General features: G+C 51.2%; 1 protein-coding gene across 7 annotated transcripts in view; it reads right to left on the minus strand.

The window, feature by feature from the left end:
* Nucleotides 1-21622, minus strand: part of ITSN1 (intersectin 1) — a 220210-nt gene that overhangs the window by 30760 nt on the left and 167828 nt on the right. For 5 of the 7 annotated variants that reach the window (XM_078452815.2, XM_078452814.2, XM_078452812.2 and 2 more), the window contains 3 exons: nucleotides 21141-21258; nucleotides 19305-19496; nucleotides 125-246 (listed from right to left, as the gene is read on the minus strand). In XM_078452815.2, the coding sequence (XP_078308941.1) occupies nucleotides 125-246; nucleotides 19305-19496; nucleotides 21141-21258 (432 nt within the window). Of the gene's footprint in view, nucleotides 1-124; nucleotides 247-8353; nucleotides 9043-17408; nucleotides 18928-19304; nucleotides 19497-21140; nucleotides 21259-21622 lie in introns of those variants that run through there. The other 2 variants (XM_078452817.2, XM_078452816.2) reach the window with 2 other exon arrangements.

Genomic DNA, 21622 nt, shown 5'->3' on the forward strand with positions numbered 1-21622 from the left:
CCCCACACATCAGAAAACCTCTCAGGCTGAGAATCAGGGTGCAGCCCTCCTTAACTGAGGTCCCCCTTCTCCCCAACCTCTGCCAGTATCCCCGGCCCCCACCGGCACCCATGGCCGCCATTACCTCGGTGACCAGCTGGAGGTCATTCACATAGTTCTCCTCTGTCACGATGAGCTCATGGATGTATCCTTGCCGCTTTCTTTCAGTGGGGGTCAGCATATCCAAGAGGTGTAAGTCTGAACACCCTGGAAAACACAACCATTGGGACATTTTAGTGCAAGTCTAGGGAGGCTCAGACAGCCTCACAGCGAAGAACCTGGGGCCTCGTGCCTGCTGGTCCCTGTGGCCTCACTGGAGTTGGGCAGTGTTACAGGTTCGATCACGTTCCCTAATAATACACCATCGAGTTCTTCTTTTATAGATATAATTTTTTTAATGTTTATTTTTGAGAGAGAGAGAGAGAGAGAGAGAGAGACAGAGCACGGGCAGGAGAGGGGCAGAGAGAGAAGGAGACACAGAATCCGAAGCAGGCTCCAGGCTCTGAGCCATTAGCACAGAGCCCGATGCGGGGCTCGAACCGCGAGATCATGACCTGAGCCGAAATCGGACGCTCAACCGACTGAGCCACCCAGACGCCCTCACATTCCAGTTCTAACTCTTGGTTCCTGTGGCTGTGACCTTAGGTTGCTGTGACTTGGTTCCTGTTCCTCGGAACCCTTGGTTCCTGTGACCTATACCTATGACCTTGGTTCCTGTGACTGTGACTGTGACCAGAAATCGGGCTTCTGGAGATAGAGTCAAATTGAGATGAAGTCATACTCAGTTAGGGTGGGCTCTAATCCCATGTGACTGGTGTCCTTATAGGAAGACATACAGAGACGGTCAGAAAGAAGGTCATGTGACGACAGAGGCAAGGACAGAGGCAGGTGCAAGCCAAGGAACGCCAAGGATTGCCAGCCGCCATCGGAAGCGAAGAGGAAGGAACGGAAAGAATCTCCCCCAAGGCCTCCAGAGGGACATGTCTCTGCCAGCACTTTGCTTTTGGACTTTTCTCCAAAACTGTGGGAGAATAAATTTCTGTTGTTTTGAGCCACCCCGTGTGTGGCCTTTGTTGCGGCAGCCTAGCGAAATGACCCAGGCAGCGCACTCCTTCGTCCAAACCGCTGACACGATAATGTCCAGAGAAGACTAAGGAGTAATTGGCCGGTATTTCCTGAGGGCTCACCCCACGCCAGGTGCTCCACAAGGAGCTCTACACTGGCAGGTCTGCTCAAAGCCCACAGAGGCTCCGGAAGCATCACCATTTCACAGACAAGGAAACGGAGCTTCTGACGGGTTGCCTCACCCCAAGTCTCTTAGCTTTGCAGTGGCCGAGACTCGAGCCTGACGCTTTGACGCCAGAACCTGGGCTCTACCCCAGACGGCTACTGTTGTTGGGTTCCAGCTACAGGAGGGCATCAGCTTGTCCTGAGGTTGGCTCTCCGAGGCTCAGGTGGCTGTGCTGAGGCTCCTCCTGGGCCTGGGCACAGGGTAGAGAGATGTGGAGAGCGTTCAGACAGTGCCAGGTAAAGTCCATGAGCCAGGCTGCTGCCGTGTGCCTGTAGAGGCATTAAGCCCCAAGATAGACAGGGAAACTGCCCCAGCTGCAGACAGCTGGGCACATCCGGGGCCCCAGGTGCCCGAGGGAACGGGCTCGGTTGACCTGAGATGGGACACGCACGGAAGCTGGTGCCTGCCCTTGCCTCTGCTCACCTGGTTGGCTATTTAGGGTTTTGTTGGCTTTGAACGTTCTCTGCTTATCAGCGAAGGCTGCCTCATGACACGGCACGCTGGAACGGGGGGGTGGGAAGCCCCCTTTCTTGGGGGTGCCCTTCATACAGGCCTGGGCCCACCTGTTCCAGGCCCGTGGTCTCTCCTCTCCTTTTTATGAGGGGTTCTTCATTTATCACACACACACACACACACACACACACACACACACACAAAACCAGATTTGTAAAATAGACTGAAAGGTGTCCTGGATGTAGGCGGGAATGCGGGCAGGGGGTCCTATTCCGTTGCTTTTCTCATACCATTTCCCCCCCACAAGGGGGCGCGATGGAGCACAATATGAAACATCCTGCCAGCCACCAGTGGTTCTCAAAGTGTGGTCCCCGGACCAGCAGCATGAGCCACACCAGGGAACTTGTTAGAAATGCAAATTACCAGGCCTCTGCAGAATAGACTACCTAGATTTGGGGCCCAGGAACCTGATTTAACAAGCTCTCCAGGTGATTTTTTTAAGGCAAACTAAAGTTTGAGAAGCTTGCTCTGGACTATCAGGAATTCCTCAGAGTTTCCATCTTCCCTCCCCCAGAAAGTCTCCCCCCTAGACTTGGGCTCATGACCTAGTCTATATGCTGGAAGATTCCGCAAATAGGATGATCCCTCTGAGGTGAATGATATCACTGACTTCTTAGCAAACATTTTCCTGTGCCAGAGCTGAGCTCCACATCTGGGTCCTTCTAGTCCTCAGTCTTGTACCCTCCCCTGGCCAAATGCTCTTTCTAGACTGCTTTAGATTCTCTTCCTGGGACAGGACAATTTGAGGATGGGCAGGCAGATGGGAGCTGGGAAAGCAGCAGGGACGAGCCATCCTTATGTTAATATTCTCCACGCCCATCCCCACGACCTCATTCAAAGCCACTGCAATGTGGCCAAACTATAACTCCACAGATCCGTGAGCTGGGCACGAACCACCATGCAGGTCTGCAGATGAATCTGGAACTTGGGCCCTCCACTCAGCCACCAGCTTGGTCCAGCTGTTCTTTGCGGGTTGGGGCGTTGGCTGTGCTTCATTAGAACAACTGCTCCGTCAGCGAGCTCTCAGGAAGGAAGTCCTGATGGCTCTCTCTGTTCAGTTCTGCCCGCCTCTGCCGAGCCCCTGTGGGAGCTTCGGCTTTTGAGTGGTGGAGTGACAGCCACCAAGTCCTTGGGCTTTCATTAAGAAAGCCACCTGGGAAACACTCTTCAGTTTGGGAGGAAACATCTCACTCGTCACCTATTCTCACCAAACTGTCCTGTCAATGAGTCAAAGAGCCCAGGAGAGAGGAAGGCTTGTTCTTATTACAGAGCAGAATGCAGACCTTACATTACAGGGACTTGTAGGAACTCTCACGGAGCAGGGTCTCCCCTAGAATTTTCAGGACATTCCTTTCTTTTTAAAAAAATTTTTTTTAATGTGTGTTTACTTTTGAGCGAGAGATACAGAACGTGAGCGGGGGGCGAGCAGAGAGAGAGGGAGACACGGCATCTGAAGCAGGCTCCGGGCTCCGAGCCGTCAGCCCAGAGCCTGACGCGGGGCTCGAACCCACAAACCGTGAGATCGTGACCTGAGCCGAATTCAGATGCTTAACCCGAGCCACCCAGGTGCCCAGGACCTTCCTTGCTGTGGGGATATTAGGATATTGTTTAGAGCTGCAGTTGTTAGACGCATCCCACACCGTGCAGTGGTGTTTGCAGGGATACAAACATCGGGCTAGGACATCAGGGGGACGCTGGTTGCCCCCATCCTCTGAACATCCCTTTCAGTCACAATTTCCCTTGGAGAACATGATGGATGCTATGAACTCTGGCCCCAGAAACAAGGACCCGGGAGGAAACATTAACAGGAAATGGCTTGCTTTGGATTTCAGAAGTTCTGAGTCTTCAAGTTTTACATGGTATGGTTGTCGTTGTTGCTGTTTTAAGTTTATTTATTTATTTTGAGAGAGAGAGAGAGCGAGCGCGCAAGTCGGGGAGGGGCAGAGAGAGGAGGGGAGAGAGAGAATCCCAAGCAGGCTCCGCGTTGTCAGTACAAAGCCTCACGCGGGGCTCGAACTCACGAACTGTGAGATCGTGACCTGAGCTGAAGTCAAGGTCCCGACTCTTAACCGACTGAGCCCCCTGGCTCCCCTACGTGGTACGGCTTTGAAGAAGCCCGGAGCCCGAACAACAGCAAAAGGTCTAGAGTGGACTTAGGCTATTAGTCCAAGAATCCCTGGTTCCCGGGGCCAGTTTGGGGTGAATTGGGGGGTCTGTTGCACATGGAAGGGGGGGCACGAGGAGGTTGCACGGCCTCCTGCTCCGGGCAGCTCCAGCGTTCCCGTCCATCCACCCAGAGGACCCATGTCAGAGCTGACCCAGCTGACAGGTGCCATGTGACTCTGGGTTGCTTGCCGCCACAAATTCCACCCCACGCCGTCCACCCACCAGCCTGCCTGGAGGCAGGGGACTGGCTCAGATGGCCTCTCCAGGCCCCAGCGTACAACAAAAAGCAAAGATTTTGTGGGGAGATTCGTCTCAGCATTGTATGCCAACAGGGCTGGCTTTGAATGGTCTTTTTAGCTACTGAACCGACCCACACGATGCTGTTTTAAAAGTTCTTGCTGCTGGATGCCAGACCAAGAAGACCATTACAGGCTGGAAATAGGTACTTTGAGCTAAAAAATATCCTTCCTTTGAAAATTTAATATTTAGAAAAACAAACGAGTTTAAAAACTCCATTATTCAGAGCGGGGTAAATGGAAAAGACATTGCAAATAAGAGAGTTTTCTTTAAGGGTGGAGGGACGTGGTTCTTCTCTCCTTTGGGAACCAGGATAAACATGATTTTCTGGCTCCCTTTCCCGGGGAAAAATGAGAGAATAAAGCAGAGCAAATAACTTTTCATGGACATCTCGGTGTGATGAAGGGATTCTTAAAACGAACTATAATCCACTCACAGCTGAAATAATATTGCAAGCGACTCTGGGCACTTAAAACCGATCCCTAATTACAGCCCACATAAAATTCCCAATCTCTGTGCTGTCCCTTGTAATTTTGCGTAGTTAGACACATTCACAAAGTGGAGAGTAGCCGTGAGACCCCTTTGAGAGTAGTTGAGTCTGGGGCACTGGAGAGAATGTGGGAAAATCTTACCCAAAAAGGTCATCTTGTCACCTCAACGGGACAACGTTCATAGGAACAGCATAATCTAAATAAATTGCTTTATTACAAAACTAGTACATAAACACATGCTCGGTGTAAACAGTTCAAAGGATACAGAAGTACTTAGGGTACAACCGGGGCGTCGCCCCTCTCATTCCCAACCCTTTTCCTTCCGTTCTCAACAAGGCCCATGATTTTAAAAACCAAACCAGCCCCCACAGCAAGCCGGCCACTGGATAAACCAAATAAACAGGCCTCGTTCCTGTTATGAAAGGGCCAAAATATACTCTAAGATGGTCAATAAATATTTATTAAGTTCCTACGAAGCCCAAGAGACACAGGAATGAGCAAGATAATGCCCTTGTCCTCAAGGAAACTCACAGCTGGGAGGGAGACGCGAACATGGAAATTAAATTTGAAATAGCAAGCAGCGGAGAACGTTCCTGCAGGTCTGCGAGGATAGTAGAGTCTGCAGGGCTCAGAAGTACATGCTCCTTGTCCTGAGGGAGGAAGGCTCTGCGAGGAGGTCCTACTTGTGTGTGTGTGTGTGTGTGGGGGGGGGGGGGTTCTGCATCAGGGAGGATGGGGCCATTATGTTGGGGGTGTGGGGCCAGTATGCCAAGTAGGTGCAGGGACACTATGGGAGATAAGGCGGGAAGCGGGAAGGCAATAAGGTGGGTAGTACATGACATCACAGAAGGCATAATGCCAGAGGGGCCAGGTGAGAAATCCCACAATATGGAAACTCAGGCAATGGTTTTTCACCTTTAAGAGAAAGGATATACCAGTGTCTGTGGGGACATTCTGCCCAAATTCTCCGGCTAAATGGCCTCGCTCACCGGGATGCCTGTTGGAGCTGGAGCTCCTGTCTACACCGAAGCCTTCTCCAGGGCGGGCCTCAATGGAGGGAACAGGGGCCTCGTGGCTCTCGTGGCTCCTGCCAGGCTACACTGGATTTTTCTGGGAAAATGAGTCTGATTGTGTTGCCTTCGACCTCCTGGACAGAATGGCACATGTGGGATGGCTTGTCATGTAGGAAAGGCTGCAATGGATACGACATAAAGAAGGTTCTCCGGCCAGAGCACTCCCTCCTCCCCCCCTCCCCCCCCACAATCCCATTCTCTAAGCTGTGAACTTGTGCGCTCCCCCTGTGCAGCTGTGCTTGGAGCTGGGACTTGGTGGTGAATGAGGCGGGCTGGGTCCTTGTCCTTGGGGAGCCCTGGTCTACCAGAGGCTCGGGCATCCCACCTAGACTCTGGTTCTGGCCAAAGCACAGGAAACTCACAAAGGGCATCACTGCAAGCTGCCCGTCCCTGAGACCTCAGCGTTGAAGTCCTTAAGACTGGATTCTTATGGGGGTTTAGAGGAGCTGGATGGGCATGGGGACCTGTAGTGGGGGGAGGGGGAATGTCACCTGATGGCCCCAAAGACCCCCCGATGCCTTATGTCCAGCTGAACCCAGGCAGTCCTCTCCGGCCTGTCTGGGGGAACTCACTAGACCCATTAGGCTGGGTCCCTCTGGGGGAACTCGCTAGACCCATTAGGCTGGGTCCCTCTGGGGGAACTCGCTAGACCCATTAGGCTGGGTCCTTCTGGGGGAACTCGCTAGACCCATTCGGCTGGGTCCCTCTGGGGGAACTCGCTAGAGCCATTAGGCTGGGTCCCTCTGGGGGCTTCCATTCAGCCACACTCAGCATTAACCCCGTAGCTTCAAAGGGTCAAGGTGGCTTCCAGAAGAATAACAATTCTTCTAAGAAGGGGAATGCAGTCTACATGGGGTGCCAGGCAGTTTAATGACTATTGAGAATTTGCAAAAATCAAATTACTCTCAGGGATAGGTTCTCTCTTAATTTGCCATAGGTCACTTTTAACTAAAGGCATGGCGTTCATGGCTTTATAACGGATGCTGGGATCCCTGGTGCGGCGTCGAGCATCCCCCGGTGTGCACTCGTTCGCTCATTCCTGGCCCCACTGATGTTACCACCCTTGCTTTCCTTTCTTGCTGAGCCTCTGCTTTCAATACCCACCACCCTGCGGTATCTCAGGGACCCTCAGCAGCGGCCGCAAGTAAATCCTTCGGGTACACAAAGCAGGCTGGGGTGTTAGAAGTACAGACACATGTTTATTGGAATGAGAGGCAGTAGGTTTGACTAGAGGGACCTGGGAATATCTTCCAGAGAAGCAGGGATTTGGCTTGGACTCCATCAGGCACATGGCAGTTTCGGGTGGGGACGTAGCGAGGGATCCAAGTAGAGGAAGCGGTTGGAGAAAAGGGGAATAGAGAGAAAGCAGTGAGGAGGGAAAGCAGATGCTGGGGTAACAGGGAGTAAAGAAAGTCAACACTGCATGCTCGCATGAGCCACACGGTTCCAGGCGCTGTATGTAGGTGAACTCACAGAGTCCTCACCGACAATCCTGTGTGGCAGCTACTACGCCTATTCTCCCATTGAACAGACAGGGAAACTGAGGCACAGAGAAGTTAAGTGACTTGCCAAAGCCTCCGTTAATCAATGGCAGAGGGGGTCCTACCCCGGAGTTACTGTTCTGAACCACCATGCCTCCTGCCTTGCTGGGAAGGTGACGTATTAGTCAGCTAACGCTGCTATAACCACGTCCCACAGACCACGCGGCTCACACGTGAGAAATGGAGTCTCACAGCGCCGGAGGCAGCAAGTCCAAGATCAAGGTACCAGCAGGTCTGATTTCTTCTAAGGTCTTTCTCCTTAGCGGGCAGGTGGCCATCTTGTCCCTGCATCCTCACATGGCCTTTCTTCTGTTATAAAATCATTGCTGGTGACTCTTTGCGTCCAAATGTCCTCTTCACATTGGAGGTAGGGCCCACCCTGATGGCCTCATCTTAACTTAATGACCTCTTTAAGGCCCCAGCTCCAGAAACAGTCATATTCTGAGGTACTGGGGGGAAGGGCTTCAACGTTTCAATCTGGTGGGGGAGGGGGACACAGTTCGGCCGGGGAGGGGGGGGAGGTACAGTCAAGGAGTTTGAACAGCAGAGTGAGACGTCTACATTTTTGTCTTGGTTGCAGAGCTGGGAAAGGTCCGGGCCGTGTTTCGGAAGGATCGCGGTGGCAGCTTCACGGAGGCTGGGTGAGGGCTGTGGCCCCTGAGAATGGCCGCATGTTTGGAATCACCTAAGGAGATTTAGAAGGCCCGGTGTCCCTGCGGTAGCCCGGACCAATCAAATCCACCTGGCCGGGGTTCCGCCCGGGCCTCTGTAACATGTGGAAGCTTCCAGGAGGCTCCTACGTGCAGCCCAGAGTGAGGACCACTCCATCAGAGGGAGCCCCGAAATCAAGACACCTGGTGCGAAAAGGGAGCAAAATTCAGAAACTAGATCTGTCCAGGCTCATGTAGCACAAGAGCGTCACAATTGTTGAACCGATTCCAGACCCAGGTGGGTCCCCCAAGCGACTTGTCCAAAGGGAACTATGGTTGTAACCCAGAATGCCGTCCCTCCGTCCATGACCTGGAGCTCAGACAGGCCTCTGACGCTGTGTCCCTGGAGGTCACACTGCCACCACCTGACCCCCAATGCTAGGCCTAGAGCTCAAAAAGGTCACTCTGCTCATCGGCCTCCTTGTATTGATGGGACAGCAGAGTCCACAGGTGCACGGTGACTTCTGCTATCAGGAATAAGCCCTCCGCTCTTGCTGTCTTGGGAGATGGAGACCCACAAGAAAACCAAAGAGTAGGCCCGAGGGTGGCCGGTCCCCGTTCCTCTCCCAACGCGTTCCCAAAAGACCTGGCTGTGAAGATGGTCTGGTCCGTGGCGCCCGAGGCTGTTGGGCCGGCGGTAGCCAGGCTGGGTCAAGGCGGCTGTGTCTCCTCTGACAGTGACCCTTGGCTGGCCAGTCCCGGGACCCAGCTCTGGCAGTCCAGAGGGGCAGGCATCCTCCTCGTCCCAGTGGAACTTTCTTCTCGAGGGTCTAAGCATAGCCCGGTCCCCTGCGGTCTCTCCTAACTTGGCAAACTGACCCCGGTGGGACACAAGAGACAACCTGAGCCCGGGACATTTCCTGCTCATTTCCAGCAACTGCATAGCTGCGCTCAGGTCCCTGCTTTCATGGAGCTTCCATTCTAGTGGGGGAGACAGAAAACCAAATACACGCATAAATATATGGTAGTTAGGGCGGTTATAAGAATGATGAATGACAATTCTTTTGACTACTAAGCTCATTTCCAGTCCCAGGGTCTTCTCACGTGAATTTATCTTTTAAGCCATGGTGGCTTCCCAAACACAGCTTTGTGCAGGGTTCGAGGTCACATGCAGCACAGAGACTGAGCACTGATGTGTCCTTTCCTTGCAGCCTAGATGGGGAGGAAGGAGCGAGACTGTCCACACAGGGCTCCTGAACGACCGCCATGGGCGGTCACGACATGCAAGGGTGCAAGGTAGGCGCTGTCCTCTGGTTCATGAGCTACCGGAGAGATGGGGCGTCGCACAATAATCAATCGTACGAGGGGGGGTACCATTGCTACTTGTAAGTGCTGTTCCTGTGTGGGTCTTTGTGGGATCCGGCCTTGCCCCCCAGGGAGCTCACAGTCTTGGGCGGGAGATGAGTATCTGTGTGTCTGTGCGTGTGTCTGAGTCTTAAAATCCACTCATCTTCACGTATGATGAGTTACTAGCAGCTCAGCAAAGAGCTGAGTCACGGCGAGTCGGTGGAGCTGGGCTGGGCAGCAAGGAGAGGAGGAGGGGGAAGATGGGAGGACCAAGGTGGAGAAGACAGGGAGGCGGGGGGGGGGGGGGACGGGCTGTAAGGCGGGGAGGAGACTGTGGTGATAGCAGGGAGGTGCAGGTCGGGTAGGACGAGACAAGCAAGAGTGGGGCCGGACAACGGGTGTCCACGGATCCCAGACCGATGACACTCTGGCAGGTTGAGGGATGGGATCTCTAGGTGGGGAAAGGGCCCGTGTCCATGCTGTCCACACTGCTCATTTCCTCCCCAGTTCACACCCAGCATGTGCGGACCAGTGATGCAGGTGGGCACTTCCATCAAGTGGTTTGGAGGTCAGAGGAGAGGGTTTTCAAGAGGGCGTCTTGGAAACCCACCGCAGCAACAGAAGCCTGGACCGCTGTGGAGGGTCCTCACGGTTACTCAAAAGGGGGCAGAGAGAATGTGAGATCGGGATGGTAACGACTAGCTCTGGAAGGGGCTCAGCCCAGGGCTTCCCCTCTTCAAGCATCAGGGTCCCCTCCTGCAAGCTGGAGGCCCATGTGCCCTGCACCTGCCACACCTTTTGGTGTTAGAAACCTGGAAGGTGTTTGGATGACGGCAGCCGTCTATGGGTTCCACCAGCAGCTCAGAAAGGAAGGCGCCGATCAGGGAAGGCTTCCCTGAGCAAGCGATGACTGAGCTGTGCTAAAGACGAAGCACAAGGAGCTCTCCATGAGGAGAAGGGAGGAGAGGGGTCCGGCCGGATGGGCTGGAGAAGGGAGCACATCAGGCAGGGCCTTGAGGCCCAGCTGCGAGATTTGGGCCATTATCACTGGGAAGCCCTGGATGATTGTTAGCAGATTGCAACTTCCATTTTTAAAATAGCTCTCTGCCCACGGGGTGGGGAAGAGGCTGGAAAACAGTGAGACCGGAGCAGGGACGGGTTAGAAGGCTGACGGTCCTGGGGGGCCTGGATGGCTCAGTCGGTTAAGCGACTGACTCTTGGTTTGATCTCACGGTTTGTGGGTTCAAGCCTTGCATCGGGCTCCGTGCTAATGGTGTGGGATTCTCTCTCTCTGCCCCAACGTTCCCCCCTCCCCCCCTCAAAATAAATAAATAAACTTAAAAAAAAAAAAAAAAAGAAGGCTACGGTCTTCATGCAACGACTGGAGAAACTTGGTCACCCTCAGGGCCTTTGCGCTTGCTATCCCTCAGGCTTGAAACACGTTTCTCCCTGACCTTTGCCTGCCAACTCCTCTGCAGTCAGACCTCCACCTCTCCACAGAGGCCTTCCTGGGCCATCCCATCTGCGATAGCCCTGGCCCTCAGTCACATCCTGGCCCATTTCATCCAGCAGCAGCTGAAATGACTTATTTGTGAGCTGGTGTTCTCCTCTGGCTCCTACAAGCTCCATGAGAGCAGGCGCCCGGTCTGTGTCTCACTGAGCACAGCCCTGTCACCTGGCCCCGTGTTCCTTGGCCACGACTCTCCTCTCCGGGAGTGCAGGAGAGGAGGTGCTTGCCAGGAAATGCAGGCAGGCTGGACCCCTCCTGGTCTCCCAGGAGCTGTTGACACAGCAGGGTGGAGGGGAGGGGCAGGGGAGGGAGGGGAGAGGACTGGCAGATTACTTCTGCCCCTTGAGGATGGGGTGAGGGCTCCTACCATGAGGGAGCCCGTGACACTGGAGGGTCGTACTGAGGACTCAGATGTGGGGGTCTTCCCACAGCGGCCTGAGAAGGACAAGGTAATGCCCCACAGAGGAGAGGGTCATCCTGGCTTCCACTTCTCTGCTGGGACAGATCATAGGGTTCAAACCCTGCCGGAGGCTTGGCAAACAGACCAGACGCATCCAAGACCCAAAGCCGTGGATGCTGAGAGGCGTGTCTGGGTGTCCGCGACGGGGCAGGAGAGAACTCATCTCCCAGTCTTTAAGTGTGCTGGAGACGGCGCTTTGGGGTGCCCCCCACCCTTGTGACACATGTCCCTTATCCAAGCTGTACGGTTGCTTAAAAACAAAACACAAAGAACAAAAAGAACGAGCTCCTGGCACGTCTGGGGGCCAAACATTCCAGTCTTTCTTTGCTGGCGAGAGAACACAAAGCCACAGAATGCAGAGATGAGAAATAAGGGATCCAGTGACTCAATGCATGTGTGACAGGTTTATTGTGGGGCGCTGCACGGGCCTGCCAACCGGGTCCACGGACGTGACATTTAGAAGCCTCGCACATTCCATTTGCTCTGTCGGCCTCCCTGACGCCAGCCGCGTTGAAACACAGGGCAACTTCTCCCATTTGCCAAGCGTCCGCTGACGGGGCTGGGTGTCACCGCACATTGAGGGAGCATGAGGAAGGTGCTTACTCCAACACAGGTGGGCCTCCCACTACTGGGGAACAGGGGACCCCGAATTGTGCACAAATGAATGAGATGGCTGAAGGTTTTAAGGAAGCTGTCCAATCTTTTCTCTGCAAAATCCCTTATCTACAAAAGCACTGCTTTCTGTAAAGTCTTAAAATGCACACAACCTTCTGTCTCGGTTTATTGCAAGAAAGGAGGAAGCCAGTTAAATGGATTCCTTCACGCCCAGGACCAGGTGCAAATGCCTTTTCTCTCCTGTAAGAACGACAAGAAGGCTATTGTCTGTGGGGGGGCTTACTACCTGCTGGGTACAATTATTATCCCTCCATATGTAAATGAGGAAACTATAGCACAAAGGGGTTAAGTCACTTGGCCACAGTCACACAATTAGGAAGTGGGAGAGCTGGGATTTGAACCCATGTCCCGAACCACCACCCTGTATCCCTTCCTGGCCTCTATAAAAGCCCAGGGTACCATTACGTCGGACTCCTCCATCGCCACTATCTGCCTACAGGAAAATAAAACACTCCAAAACTTTAAGAGAAATGGAATGAAATATTACCCTGAACTTGTAGACAGGCCGTGTTAGTGTCTTTGGCGCCATGTTTTTCTGGCAGAGGCCAGCCATGGAAACGGAGACGCTACGGCAACCGTTCTCGGGGTGGCACTGGGCACGGGCGTCTCTGGCAAGCCTGTGTCTTTGGAAGATCCTGCAGTGGGGGTGAGCAGGACTAGAAGGGTTGAGGAGGCGGCTGCGTCCTGAGCCTGAGCACTGAGAAGGTGCCACAAGGTGCCGGCATCGGGCAACAGCTCCTCCGCCCCCCCAGCTATGAGTGAACCACACACGGAAGAGGAACCTGGTCTCCACCTTTCCACACAGTCGTGGTTATGGGAGGCGGCTGGTGCTGAGGTGCTGCTGTTCTCACGTGGCACAAGGTCAAAGGACTAGCCAGGGAGAGGGGGAGGGGCCTCTGAGAACGTCACGCTCTCAGCTCACAGCCAGGGCTAGTGCGCACGGCTCTCCCTGATCTGGATTTCGTGGACCGATTGGGGAGCGGGGGCGGGGGGGGGGGGGGGAAGGGGGGGTGGGGGTGGGTAGGTGGGTGGCATCTCTCTGCATGCACATGCGCGCGTGCGCCCACCCCTCCCGCCCCTAGACCTCCCCCCACTTTCCTGGTGGGGCCTGGAGTGTGGCGGGTGGACCCGTTGAGCTCGAGTGTGTGTGACAGGGGACCAAGAAGGGAGGGGGCAGCACAGGACGGAGAAGGGGAAGAAACCAGGGGAATCAAGTCGTTCAATGGAGTGAAAACTGGCTCCTTGATGAAAAACGTTAGATAAAGTGCTTTTGCCCCTTGTAGGTCACTCGGGAGCAACTACACGAAGAGGAGGATCTGCCCAACTTTAAAAAACGACGGGCAGAGTCAAGGGGACACTTCCTCTTTCGAGGCTTGCAACATCACCCTGACCTCAGGTGCAGGGCAGATGTGGGAACCGCAGCGGTCCGCCTCAGCCAGAATCTTCTATAGCGTGATGGGTCTGTTTTCACCACCCCACCCAATATTACCAAGCTAAAGACGGAGGCGCGCGCACACACACGCACACACACACACACACACACAGCCTGTTGACAACGTAAAACAATAACCTGGTAGTTTCTGAGAGGTAGTGTGTGTTTAACAGCAAGTTGCCCTGGTATAATTTTGTAGCTGATTTTCACTTTTGACAAACAAAACCTTTTAATTTTTTTGTGAATCAAATCCTATCATTTAAAAATGACCGGGGAGGGGCGTCTGGGTGGCTCAGTTAAACATGGGGCTCTTGATTTCCAGCCAGGTCACGGTCTCCCGGCTCTTGAGATGGAGCCCCAAGCCCTGACAGTGTAGATCCTTCTTGGGATTTTCTCTCTCCCTCTCTCTCTCTCCCTGCTCCTCCCCTGTTTGTGATCTCTCTTTCTCTCTCAAAATAAACATTTAAAAAATAATAAAAATTAAAATGTCCAGGGAGTTTTTAAAGAATTTCCTTGGGGCGCCTGGCTGGCACAGTCAGTTAAGCATCTGACTCTTGATTTTGGCTCAGGTCATGACCTCACAGTTAGCTCGAGCCCCATACTGGGCTCCACACTGACAGTGCAGAGCCTGCTTGGGATTCTCTATCCTTCTCTCTGTCCTTCCCGTGTACTCTCTTTCTCTCAAAATAAACTTTAAAAGATAGTAAAAAAAAAAAAAAAAAAAAAAAAAAAAAAGAACTTTCCCCTGAGCGGCAATGGAACCCTTTGAGATGGAATAACTACACACCAGGAAACATTCTGGAAACCTGGCTTTTTGTGTGTGGAATTTTCTTAAAGAAAAGCCCAAGAGAATTCTGGCCGAAGTGAAATAGTGAAATATTCACATACAGCTATCGTGATCTTTGACCTTATTATGTTCCCCTATCCCACCAGATCCAAAATATCAGACATTTTGAAGACTTGGGTTGTTTTTTGTTTTTTTTTTTTTCCTGTGCATTTTGGGACCACTGGCAGTCAATGTAGTTTTTCATAAAAATTCTCTTGGGTGTTTTGGAACTAAAAGAAATGAATAGGATTAACGTATACTTTTGCTAGAAGAAAAAAATGAATATTCACTCTCAGGAATTAATTTTCAATTTGCCAGGCAGCAGGGCTGTGATTTGTTGGGCCCGTTCCCCAACTGTGATCTGGGTGGCTGCCTCCCCGACCCCGTGCCAGGGGTAGACCTGGCCCAGAGGAAGGTTGCCACACCCTGGCATCTCTGGTCCTTGGCCTCCTTCACGGACCAGATGAGCAACAGACCCCAGGAGCAGCCCCTCCCAAGAACACAGTTGCTGTTGGGAAACTCACAGCTCAAGGAAAGGGGCCTGCAAATGTACCTCGGTATCCTCTTGGGGGGTGATGTGATGTGCCTGGAATGGAACCCCCAGTGCCTCTTCCTCGTGTATTAATGGCTCAACCCACTCGTTCAAACAGGCATTTCTGAGTACTTAACCTACTATGTGCCAAGGTGGGCATATAGCATATTGAGCAACAGAAATTGCGGTTTTATAGGTGAGAGGTGGGAATATTGGTGATTCCATGTTTTAACCTACTACTGAGAGGGTTTTCTTAAGCTGGTATTACCAGGGTTTTCTTCGGATGGGATCAAAGAAGGCATAGAGAGAGAGCCAGTTGCCATCTGCTTATGGGAGTCTGGATCTGCCCAGTTCCCTTCCAGAAACAGGGCAAACACCAGTTTCTGCCATATGTGTAACGGTGTAATATTTTTTACTTTACAAAGGGAAGAATCCTTCCTTTACATCAGCTTCTCCAGGACACCCTTTTTACGCAGAGGCAGTCCAGGCTCTGGCCCGCTGGCCGCCACTCTGTTCCCTCTCTGCAGCTCTCTGGGCCCTGTTCTGCAGTGCAGAGAGGCAGCTGGCCTTAGGAAGGCAGCTCAAAACTGCAAAAGGAGGGTGATCTCATTTGTACACGTCTTGTCCATATGGCGCTGTACCCACAGATCAGTTGCAGATACATTCACATGACAAATTGGCACCAATTATGAAATTAAATGATTTAATGACCAGCTGTTTTTGTTAAACGACTAAAAAAAAAAAAAAATCTGACATCTTTAAACTCTGGGGCCAAAGGAGATACCTAGCATCACTTTGCTAACTTAATTAAAAGATGCTTTTTCTCTCCTATTCAACTTCCTGTTAAGCAGATTTTCTGAGAACAGGACTAAAAGTACTTTAGTACCAAACTGCATACAATGGGGAATAGCCAAGAAGAGTACGATCGAGTCTAAAATATAGAACCAAGATTCTGGGACACTTTTTACGCCACAGATACAGAGCATGAACTTATTACGTGATTAAGTTTACTCAACAGTAGTTACGGAACAAAAGCAGCGACTGCCAGCAAGGCACCTATGTTAGCCGTGAACAACCAGGTGAACATTAACCACGGTGGCCAGTGGGTGGGACTGGGGTTTCTCAACCTTGGTACTGGTGACATCTGAGTCCGGATAATTCTCCGTGGTGGGGGTGGTCCTGTGCCCTGCAGTGCAGTTCACAGCATCCCTGGTCTGCACCCACTAGATGCCGGTAGCATTCCCCCTGGTTGAGAAGTGGATCAGATGGACACTCTATAATCAAATGCAAACCAAATGGTTTGAGGGGGAAAGAGCATGTCCTGGGGAACAACCTGTGTCCGTTCACAGACCAGAAGGGAGCCTGGAGGAATGATCTATAGAGAGGGGATTGTAGAGAGAGTTACAGAGTGCACAGCAGTACCCACCTTGACAATGTGTCGCTTCAACCAAACTCAAGGCTGGAGAAGAAACATTGGCTTATATGGGGGAAGGGGTCCTGGGCAAGAGATGGGGCTTGCTGTCTTGATCCTTGCTCCACAAGTGGGGGGCAGGGACAGAGATCTCTGCACCCACCTCCTGGCCTTTGCACGTCCTGACATCTGTGCCTAGAACAGCCACTTCTCTTTCCGGCTTCATCTGGCCCCTAGTTCTTTCAGGTCTCAGGTTAAATATCACTTCCTGCTGGGAGGGTTCTCTGACCCTCTCCCTGCTGCCGCCCTGCCCGCCCCAACTGGATGTCCTGCTCAGTGGTGCCTTGCAACCATACTTCCAGCACAGGACTTATCACCTTATCACACACAGCCCACATATATTTACATGTACTGCAGTAGTTTGGTTTTCTGCTGGTTCTTCCCATTAGAACACAGACTCCAGGAGGACAGGGACCCTGTCTCCAGTAGTGACTGAGCAGCACACTCTCCCCAGAGTCCCGTAGGATGCCGGACACGTGATGGATCCCTCCCCCGCAAAATAGAAACCATTGTTCAAATGAAGGGCCGAGGAGGGTCGCTAAGTGAAGTTCATGATCGGAAGCAAGTGCATGGTCATCAGAGCAAAGTTTCTTCAACACATACACTGGTTTATTTCTGCAAGGGCGACAAGACTGGCGTGTGCGAGGCAGAAACGGATGGCGGGGAGCAGTATGGAAGCCGTGAAAGTTTCCATCTCCACCCACACGTTCTCTGGATGTTCATCAGACACTTATTACGATACATCTTTCAGAGAAATGTTTTGTACCCTGAGTCCAGTCACACACCTGTCAATGTATCAAGGACGTGCACCAAAAGCCCGAAGAGACAGTTAACCGCTCAGCTGCGCGGTAGTTCTAGTCTTCAAAACCCGTCTTGTAAGGGGCCATCCTCTACTCCTTGATCAGGGAGGAGCGGATAGCAAGGTGGGGGCGGGGGGTCAAAGAAGACTCCGTGAGGAGCGGATGGCGTCTGCATCTCAAAGCCCAAGCGTCCCCATGGACACGTGGGCAGCTGGCCCCGGCTGCCATCTAGTCTGTCTGGTTCCCCGTCACCACTGCCAGGTTCCAACATCAAAACACAGAGACATTTCCGTCTAACTTTTGTATGAAGAATTTAATTATCTATACACGTAACTAATCCAAAAGGTGGTATTACAGTTGTTAAAGCCGCAGGTTTATGTATTTATATATCTTACATTCATATCCATGAAAATACTGGAGCGCAAGGGAACGAGGGGAAGCAGCCCCCATTCTCCGCGCCGTGTTTGAGTGCGGGAGGGGCTCTGCACAGACGCCCCCGAGGGAGGCGTGAAAACAGAAGGTGACTTCAGGTTACAAAGGCATTAGTGGAACCGCGAGACTGTGCTGAGGCTCCCCCCACCCGGTGTCCTGTGCTGTCAGCAGCGGGCATTTTTATTGAGAGCTTCCAACTAGTGTTTAAAAGACACACATGGCTTCAGCTACAACACATCTAACACATACACGGACCATGAGCTCCATTTCGTATTAATCTGCAGAAATCCCACAGTCTAGTTAAAAAAAATGTAAACATTGGAAATTAATTGCAGGGAGACTTCTATACATTCTTTCTTGTCAAGAAAATTACGTGTTCAAAATCGGTCATTCCGTGAAAAGTAACTGGAATAAAAACTTCATGTAACAGAGACTAAGGAGAGATTGTAGATACTGTTGATCGTGACAACCTCAGCGGCGTCGTCTACTGATTTTACGGTATGAAAACACGCAAGATTAAAAACCCCAAACAGAAAACACCAACTCAACCAGATAAATCTGAGACCGAACAAAAAAACACAGGTGCTTTCTCCTGTGGCTACAAGGTCACTGTGCAAAATCAGATTAATGCAATATGATTAGAGCATCGTACAAGGTGGTAGCTTTCGTCATGGGAAGAACTAAGTTCTTATGTACAGGATGTATTATTACATGCTCGGCAGGGTACATCTGATACACACGAACAAGCGCCAAACACCTTCCGTTTAATTGGGGTCGTTCTACACGGCTTTAAAACAGATACACTGAATTCCTCTGCTTCCACAGCAGGGGGCGGGGGAAACCCAAACTACACAATGTCGTTGGTAACACTGGACAAAATGAACAAAGAAAATACATCAAGTCTCAGATTTATGGACATTTGGAACATTTTTTTTTCCATAGCACACGCAGAATTCCTTGATAGTGGGTCTTTTTGCAAAACCAAAATGGCAAAGGAGTAATTTATTGATTTTTATTAAAAGGCTAAAATATATCTTTAAAAACACTTTAAAAACTATCGAAAGCACCTGTGCAAAGGTGGGGGGGAAGTCAATTCGAGTCACTAGGAAAGCCACAAAAGGACCCACTACCCTGTGTAATTTTGTAAGGTTTGCTTCTATCTCTGCAAGTCATAACTCGACATTGTCATCACGTGCAACTAAGGTAAAATGAGGTAAACTGCTCTGCAGTGAGTTCTTCTACTCAGAAGGCAGTAGGTGATCATGATGGAAGTCACATGATCAAGGCTGCATCTCCCATCATCCCTCTGGGCAGTGATATGGGATAGTGGGTCTCTTTGAGGACTTTCAAGCCTGAGGGGGGGATGGACAACATATGATTCCTAGAAAAAGGAGGAAAACAACACATAAGCAAAACAAAACAATGAGCAAAATTCAAGCTAGGAAAATGAGTCAGGCATGTCAACAGCATGGTGCCAAAATGATCAAAAAAAAAAAAAAAAAAAAAAGGAAAAAGTGGGGAGGGGAGGGAGGGGACATGCTACAGAAGGAATGAAAAAAAAAAAAAACAAAAGAAAAGAAAACAACCCCACAAGATAAAAGTCTTGCATTACAGAAGGTCTTCAAAGAGACTGTTGCGAATGCAGCAATGGTCTAGCTTTACGTTCTGCAAACAAAGCTCGGCAGAATCAGAGCAATGCTGCATGTTTTACCATAAGGAACCAGACAGGAGAGACAACGGAGCCGCTCAGGCACTTACATTGCTGGCTTGGGTCCATGTCTGTGGTCAGCTTCACATAGTTGGAGGGGAAGAGCCCCACTTGTCCATTGACTTCTCCTTTCCACCAGTCGGGGTCCTCCTTGTTGAGGACGTTGATGATCTGGCCCTTGTTGAAGGCCAGTTCATCGTCGTTCTGGGCGATGTAGTCGTACATGCCGATCACCTGGCACACTGCGGAAGACACAGGGTCAGGTGAGAGCTGCCCGGCCGAGAGGCACGCGGAAGGGGCCACTTGGGGTCATCAGATATGCCCACGTGTTAGTGCTGTTCTTTCGGGACAGGGCAGAGCGAGGGCAGCAGAGGAAGATGGGTTAAAAACCAAGACGACAGCAAAATTTCACATGGAGTCTTTAGTTCGTATAAACCCTTCCTCTTTCTCATGTGGACTTGTCAGCAGAAAATTTACACTGATGACTGAACGCTCATGGAATCATTTCTATTTGAGCGGAGGGGAACTCCTTAAAAATGCTGACTCTGGAAGCCGGGTCAGCCGTGCATCCCGTGCATCCCGGGGACTTTGCTACAGTTCTCTGCTTCCTTTCTTGCTTCTTCTTTTGTCTTTTTAAGGTGGAAGGTAATTATCATCTGATCTCCCCGCAAACCCAAATCTTCCTGAACAGTAAAAATCCGTGTTTTATTCTGCTCTATCTTTGTGTCTCAAACTTTTGTCTCAGAGGAGAAATTTCCACATTCAAGAATAATTTTTCTTGTCTCTTTTTCCCTCCAACCTATGGGAGGTTAAACTGCCTTCGTTTCCTGGCATTATCACACTTTAGATAAGACCATACGGTGAGGTCGTGCCCCTAATTAATCTTTCTTAACCAACCTGTATATGGGTGTAGGTTTTTCAAATTCTCCAGCTAACTGAATCGCTTCAGCAAATCCTTTCTGTGGGTTTCAACCAACCTGATGAGAGGGAACTGCCAGGCATCCCCCCAAGGCGGGGAGGGTGGGGGGGGATCCAGCTGGCACCACACCCCTCCGCCCACACGAGGCCACAGCTCAGGCAGAGAGGCCCAGCTGGGGCTGGGCACAGTCCCGGTTTGCCAATCCTTTCGTTTCTTGCAAAGGCTGCCAAGTGTGAATCTGATTTCACCGGGATGTATGGCAAGGACACGAATGAAAATTCTGCATTTTCCACAAATGCCACCCAAGAACTGGTAGCTTTAAAGACCTAAGGCAGAATCCTGCTCCCCTGACCTCACCCGCCTCAAATATTACCAAAGCATCTAATTTGGTCTCTTCAGGCAGAAAATAGCCAACCGGCTCAGCCGCAGTGCCCTCTGTTCTTTTGAGTCCTTTAGGAGAGTGTGTGCAACATCCTGCCCAGTAAGCGAAGCCCCTCTGTTCACAGGAAATGTCACAGGGGAGTTATTTTAGTCTTCAGTGAACAGCATATTGCAACCAACAGAACCCCGTGGCCTCCAGCTCTATCTCCTGACCTATTTAGACCCCAGCCATTTATGTTTAGGAGCTCCCTTTTGTCCCCTCACCCCCTCGCCCAAATCCCAAATTAAATAGTTGGAAGGAAATCAAGAGAAAAATCTGGCTTTAATGCTGCAGCATTCATGGCTGCTTTAGGAAGAGGGTTCCAACAAGGGCCCTGTTGTACCCAGGACAGCAAAGCTGCTTAGATACTTGGTCCTTTTGAAAAACATATTCCAGATCACATTAGTTGGGTATCAGTCCCGGCAAGCACAGGAAGTGCTTACAGCAGATGTGAGAAACAATCTAAGATACTTCAGGAGAAAACCGACTGGAAAGACCAACGTGACCTGCAGGCCATCTTCCAAATAGAGATCGTAAACCACCTACCTGCCGGTAACGCCGTCGGCTTCGGTGGCTCCGTTGGAGTGATTTTGCTCGTCCCAGGGCTTAAAAGTTTTACATAATTAGCGGGGAACCAGCCTATCTGGCGCTTTTTCCCACGTGCCTAGTAAGAAAATAATTACATCAAAATGTTTAAGAGGTTCATGATCCTTCGTGATGAAGTTTTTGCTATGCAACAGAGCACTTGTACAGTTTATAGAAAACTGCAAACCAAGTGGCATTAACACAGTAGAATCTCTCACTTACTTACTAGATTATGCAACGAAAACCCCGTAGCTCAAATTCAAATTGTGGCAGTCATTGGTCAGCAAAGCCTGGAGTGTTTCTGCACGGGCTGGGCTGTGCGGATCACAATTCCGTGTGATGTGGTATGTCCTAGCTAGAACCCTTGCTCGGGCAGCACCGGCTCTGATGTGTTAATTTCAGGTGATGTAGAGATTATGGCAAATGCCAACATGACATACGGA

The sequence above is a fragment of the Panthera onca genome, chromosome C2 (genome assembly GCF_046562875.1).
Source record: "Panthera onca isolate mPanOnc1 chromosome C2, mPanOnc1 haplotype 2, whole genome shotgun sequence".
In the NCBI taxonomy this organism is placed as follows: domain Eukaryota; kingdom Metazoa; phylum Chordata; class Mammalia; order Carnivora; family Felidae; genus Panthera; species Panthera onca.